Genomic DNA, 6,685 nt, shown 5'->3' with positions numbered 1-6,685 from the left:
GTTGTTGACAGTCACTATTTGTTGCCAATTTATCAGTAGTTTCGTCAGTCACTACACCATACTTGTCTACTCTCCCGAAATCTCCGGGAGGCTCCCAAATTTCAGGGAGTCCTCCCGGATTCCCGGAAGAGTGTTCAAACCGCCCGAAACCTAAAAAGAATGCTGATATTTACGGCATTGAATACCGGGGACGGGGCTTAATTGTGTCATTAAGCCCCGTCCCTGTTATTGAATGTCGTGAATTTCGGCATTTTATAGTGGGGGTGGAGCTGTAGTGAAGCAAATATGTCACCACGCCCTCTCCTGCCCCTGACACATGACCTGTCTTCCTGGAGGACAGAGATAAAAAGTCAGCAAGTATGCACTACACTATTGAAGTGGTTGGCTGCAGTCACTAGATATTTAGACACAAACATCAGACCCTAAATAAGATGACATATATTTTACATTTCCCATATTTGTATAAATTTAGACAGAGTAGGACAGGCTAACCAAACCCAGTCCTCAGGGCTCCCTATCAGTGCATGTTTTCCATATCCTTGCTGGAGCACAGGTGTGTTCAATACTGACTGACACATATTAAAAGATCCACAGGTGGTGGTAACTATTTCCCTTGTGACCTGAAAACCCTGCACACCGCTAGTGCTCCGTTAGGACTGGTGTTCATTTGACCTGTATTTCCCGCTGTATCAAGTATAGCGGCCATTCCACCTGTGTGACAGCATTCATTCTAAAACTGTATTTGAAAGTGTAATATGCAATAACTGGAGGCTGAATACCTAAATGTCATCATTGCTTTTTATAGAACAAACTTTGTTACTGGATTCGATCACATAATGCAGATAGCAACATTATTACTTGCTTATTATTTAGCATAATAACATACCATACCTCCCAACATTAGGTAAGTGGAACACGATCACACCCCCTCCAAAAGGGGACGTGTGGTTGTATACCAGGGGCATGCCAATAACTATATACTGTATAAATGGAGCAATACAATCCCCATTAAATTGTTTCATTATTTTAATTATAACATAATTTTGCCTTTTAAATACCCCTTTTCAATAAATATCATAAGAATAGTATCTAACATGCATACAATTAAGTTGGTCAATATATAAAATAGGATAATTTAAGGGACCATACATTCCAAGTTAAAATGTAAACTGTCACTGAAGATGAAAGAAAGTTTTCAATTCTGATATTGATGTTAATAAAAAAAAAACACACTTTTATTCAGGATCAGGACCGATTGTAGCTGAGAAGGAAATCCCATTACAATAATATATATACTATCATCATCACCAGGGCCGTAACTAGGGCTGTGCGACAGGGGCGACCGCCCAGGGCGCAACGCTGAAGGGGGGCGCAATTTAGGAATATTTTAGGTAAATTTGGTTAAAATTGAGGGCTAGGGGGGCGGCATTTGTCTTTCTCGCCCAGGGCACTAGAATTCTAAGTTACGGCTCTGATCATCACCATCTTCTACTGAGAAAGTCATTCAGCAATATCTAGGTTTGTTGCAATGTTCATACTTGTCACTAGAGGGAGCCCCTTCCAGCTAGCTGTGCTCTGAGACACCTGTGCAATGCACACACAGCGAGAGCATCACGCCAGCCATTGTGTGCATTCACCTGCCGTCAATAGACACAGGATGGAGCTGCCTAGTGGCTCAGTCCAGCCCATCACCACCCACTGCACAGTTCAATCAGAGCCAAGACTACGCTTCCCAGAACTCCCTGCTCTGTCAGGGGAGTGGTCTGCTCATTGGCTGTGCCTGTGCAAAGGTTGTGCAGCAGGAAAACAGGTTTATGTTGAGTATAACCCGGGTTACACATTAAGGCAGTTGTAACATGTAAAGATACAGATACAAGGGAGGGTGTTTTATGAAGCAAAATTGTTACTGTCACAGGTCACCTGTTTTTCACTAAGGATTAATTGTATTGTTCAATGCACAAATAACTGAGTCTTTTATATCCCTGTAATGCCTGTTCTGCAGGAAGGGAATTGCAGCATTTAAGTCCAAATGATATGCACTATATAGGTAAAGCAACTGTAAGGATCTCCAGCAAGACAGTCAGCTATTTGGGTCATTGAATTATGGTCTGTTTCTTGTGGATCTTTAGCTGTTGTGGAACTACAAGTCCCAGCATGTCTTGCTAGTTCTAAACCAAATAGTGTAACCTGGGACCCGAACCAACGCCACAGGCCTAGTGGTTATACAAGTCAGGACTTCCAGACATACAGATAGACAGGTTGCACATTATTATATGTTAGGAACAGGTGAGATTTGTGTGTTCTGAGGAGAAACCAGAGCATTCTAAGTGCTCCCATGTGAGTGAAAGTAAGTAAATGATCAGAGTAAAGAGGTCAGTGGTTGGGTACTCTTGACTATAAAACAATAATTAGATCATTTATGAGGACTACATTTTAAATCCTGAAGTCTAGCTTATGTCGCTTAGTATCACGGTCATTAGGAATTACATAGTAAGTATAATTGTGCTATCTGTGTGATTGGTAATCTTGCAAGTGCTGTATACGAGCTAAAAGTACTCATGTCTATTATACAGCTTTTAATTCATCATCATCACCATTTATTTATATAGCGCCACTAATTCCGCAGCGCTGTACAGAGAACTCGCTCACATCAGTCCCTGCCCCATTGGAGCTTACAGTCTAAATTCCCTAACACATACATACAAAGGAACACAGACTAGGGTCAATTAGTTAGCAACCAATTAACATAAATCCACACCACTGATTATTATTATTTAATAGCGCCACCGTATTACACAATGCTGTACAGAAAATATGTCATTCACATCAGTTCCTGCCTCATCCATGAATATGTTAGGGCTCTATAAATATGCAATAACAATTTACAGGTTACATAATGAAATCACATGTATGTCAATGTCGTATGGACAATTTTTGTCTGGGTCTATTTTAAATATGTGCATTAGTTGATATATACGTATTTTGTGTATATGTTTATTCAATAGGTACATCAATAAAGAAGTGTAATTGGCAGGTACACAGCGTATCTAAATAAGCAGGAGTATTCACATATTATAAGTATACAGAGTTTTTGTGTAGGTACGTACGATAAGAAAATACACAAGCGTGTTCTGTATTTATGCTGTTAGACAATGGGACATTGCCTGTTTTATTGATCACTTCCTGAGTCTACAGGGACTGCATGGCACAACCTGCTGGCCACCCTCTGCAATTGTCTCTTTGCAGCACAGAGAAAACTACATCTCCCACAATGCAACAGGACAGAAACAGGGAGGTGAGGGGGTTGGCTGTGTATCTGCTCTGCCTGGAACAGCTGACAGCCTGTAAGGTGAATGGAAACCATTACCCCAGAGAGAGGGGCTACAGCTGAATTCCTGTAGGTGATGGGAGAGAGTTATCCCATCTGTACCTTGTGATGGCTGGAGGACAGAGGATGATGCTGAAGTGGAGATGATATGATGATTGCTCAGTCCACTTACCGGCTTCAATTGCTGCTTAAGGTTCCTACATGCCTTAAGAGATGATCTCTCTGGTAGATTGTGGTGCGAGACCCCAAGCATGGACCTCATAGGTAAGTGACCCACATGATTGTCATTTTTATCTATATCTTTTATAATGAACATTGGTCCTGATAATAATGTCCAGTGAGGAGATCTCTCTATATTAGATATAGAGACCCAGCACTGTCTGATCCTGTCCTGATAATAATGACCAGTCAGGAGATCTCTCTATATTAGATATAGAAACCCAGCACTGTCTGATCCTGTCCTGATAATAATGACCAGTCAGGAGATCTCTCTATATTAGATATAGAAACCCAGCACTGTCTGATCCTGTCCTGATAATAATGTCCAGTCAGGAGATCTCTCTATATTAGATATAGAAACCCAGCGCTGTCTGATCCTGTCCTGATAATAATGACCAGTCAGGAGATCTCTCTATATTAGATATAGAAACCCAGCGCTGTCTGATCCTGTCCTGATAATAATGACCAGTCAGGAGATCTCTCTATATTAGATATAGAAACCCAGTGCTGTCTGATCCTGTCCTGATAATAATGACCAGTCAGGAGATCTCTCTATATTAGATATAGAAACCCAGCGATGTCTGATCCTGTCCTGATAATAATGACCAGTCAGGAGATCTCTCTATATTAAATATAGAAACCCAGAACGGTCTGATCCTGTCCTGATAATAATGACCAGTCAGGAGATCTCTCTATATTAGATATAGAAACCAGCGCGGTCTGATCCTGTCCTGATAATAATGACCAGTCAGGAGATCTCTCTATATTAGATATAGAAACCCAGCGCTGTCTGATCCTGTCCTGGTAATAATGACCAGTCAGGAGATCTCTATATTAGATATAGAAACCCAGCACTGTCTGATCCTGTCCTGATAATAATGTCCAGTCAGGAGATCTCTCTATATTAGATATAGAGACCCAGCACTGTCTGATCCTGTCCTGATAATAATGTCCAGTCAGGAGATCTCTCTATATTAGATATAGAAACCCAGCACTGTCTGATCCTGTAATAAGGAACAATCAGGAGAACTATCTCTATTTAATACAGAATGCTAATGTCTAGATAAGAGATCTCTATATATTAAGCTGGTCGACTGAAGTACACACGCACCTAAGAAAATGAACGAGATCTGGCAATTCAATACCTAATTCCAAGCAGCTGGATCACTTCTGGTATCACTGGGACCTGTTAGTGTGAGCAGTTCGGCCAATAGAGGCCCATTGTGGTCATCTTCCAACCACATACATGCCCAATAGGGATCCAATTTCTATAGTATCATTATCATTGTATTGTAGATCTCTACATTATATGGAATTTTTAGGGACTTTTGTTGTCTTTATGTATGTTCAGCATAACACAAAGCTGAGTGACAGGTAGACTGTAATTGTCACACTTCAACATCATATTTCTATCAATCAAATAAACCCAGGCACGCTATCTAACCTGTCACAAGGTTAATGTCCCACATGACTAAAATCTGTATATCAGGGAGGGTTCAAGTGAACATTTAATCACACATACATGTAGAAAAACACAGGATCCCTCAGCCCATTTAAAATGTCTTTGATAGTTTTTAATGAGGATTTAACCTAACTTTTCTTAATCCTACAGTTCTGTTTTAAGCGCGCTGAGGCTCGAAGTTCCAGGATTTCTAAACTCTCCACCTTAACGCACCTAAGAATTTGGACAAGCAACTGGCCTGGTATAACCTATTCACTAAACCCATTTGTTTAGCAGAATGTTCCTGTCGGACGATGGATGGGAAGATGAGTAATGGAGATGATTTTTGGTCTAGTCCAGGGCCACTTCATGTACAACTGGTCTTGGACGTCTTTATTTCCCTTTATTATGGAAAAAAGCACATTTTACAAGTCCACCCTTGGGATTAACATGGACTAAAATGATTACTCTCCCCCCTTGATCTGCAGGTATGGATGGTGTTCCAAAACCTGAGCCCATCTTGTGGCAAAACTCTAAAGACACAAAGGAGAATGGAATGTGGCACGATGTACAGGATTATGGAGTCTCCAATCCTTTGTGGACTGCAGTTTTTGATTACGAGGCCACAGCAGAGGAGGAACTAACATTACGGAAAGGGGACTTAGTGGAGATCCTCTCCAAGGACTCTACGGTCTCTGGTGATGAAGGTTGGTGGACTGGAAAAGTGAGAGACAAAGTTGGCATCTTTCCTAGCAACTATGTGGTCAGTGATCTTAAATATACCACCTTAACGGCTGCCCCAAAAGATTTTCCTCATCCGTTGCAGATAAAGTTTGAGGAGCTAGAGGTGGAGGAGATCATTGGGGTGGGGGGTTTTGGGAAGGTCTACAAAGGAGTATGGAGAGAGGAAGAGGTGGCGGTGAAGGCGGTGCGTCACGATCCAGATGAAGATATCAACGTAACGGCAGAAAACGTCAGACAGGAAGCCAAGCTTTTTTGCATGTTGCATCACCCCAATATTATAGCCTTGAAAGGAGTGTGCCTGACGCCCCCGCACCTTTGTCTGGTCATGGAGTATGCCAGAGGTGGGCCCTTACACCGGGCCCTGGCTGGGAAAAAGGTCCCGGCTCATGTACTGGTCAACTGGGCCGTGCAGATTGCGCGAGGCATGAAGTATCTTCACGATGAGGCTATTGTACCTATAATCCACAGGGACCTGAAGTCCAGCAACAGTAAGTGTTCACAAGGAGAGGTGCTACCTGTTATTGTAGATGTCATGGATGGCGCTGCGGGGTGGGGTGAGCAAACCGCCTCTCCCTGATCTATGTTCTAAGGTTTTTGTTTTAGTTTTTTTGTTTTTTTTAATCTGTTGGTTAAAATGTCAGGCGTTAAAGGGCAGACATACCCTATGGCTCAAAATGTAATGCATACCATCATTCTCAGTGTGGGGCTTAAACAAACCATGTTTCGGGTCAACCAGAGGAACAAACAAGTTCTATCTTTACTCTAAATTGACTGTGTTGAATGTTAAAAATGATGTGTGTGTGTTTGTGTGCAAATGTAGCAATGATGTCCTGTATATTCATAAGGTGGACACGCAAGGGCCAATCCTGCTGCTCAACCCAAGAGTCGAATGTCGGGATCATGACTAGGTCGGCCCAACGCATACTGGCCCATTAGTGGCCTGTTAGGGCAGT

At 42.0% G+C, this 6,685-nt stretch overlaps 1 protein-coding gene across 1 annotated transcript in view; it reads left to right on the top strand.

Annotated features, from left to right (window-relative positions):
- Window positions 1-3,027: 3,027 nt before the first annotated feature.
- Window positions 3,028-6,685, top strand: part of MAP3K10 (mitogen-activated protein kinase kinase kinase 10) — a 28,068-nt gene continuing 24,410 nt past the window's right edge. The window contains exons 1-2 of the mRNA XM_075187065.1: window positions 3,028-3,592; window positions 5,160-6,220. Of these exons, the coding sequence (XP_075043166.1) occupies window positions 5,479-6,220 (742 nt within the window). The 5' untranslated portion in view covers window positions 3,028-3,592; window positions 5,160-5,478. The remainder of the gene's footprint in view (window positions 3,593-5,159; window positions 6,221-6,685) is intronic.

Source organism: Mixophyes fleayi, chromosome 9 (genome assembly GCF_038048845.1).
Source record: "Mixophyes fleayi isolate aMixFle1 chromosome 9, aMixFle1.hap1, whole genome shotgun sequence".
NCBI lineage: Eukaryota > Metazoa > Chordata > Amphibia > Anura > Limnodynastidae > Mixophyes > Mixophyes fleayi.
This window is presented reverse-complemented; position numbering and strand designations above follow the sequence as displayed.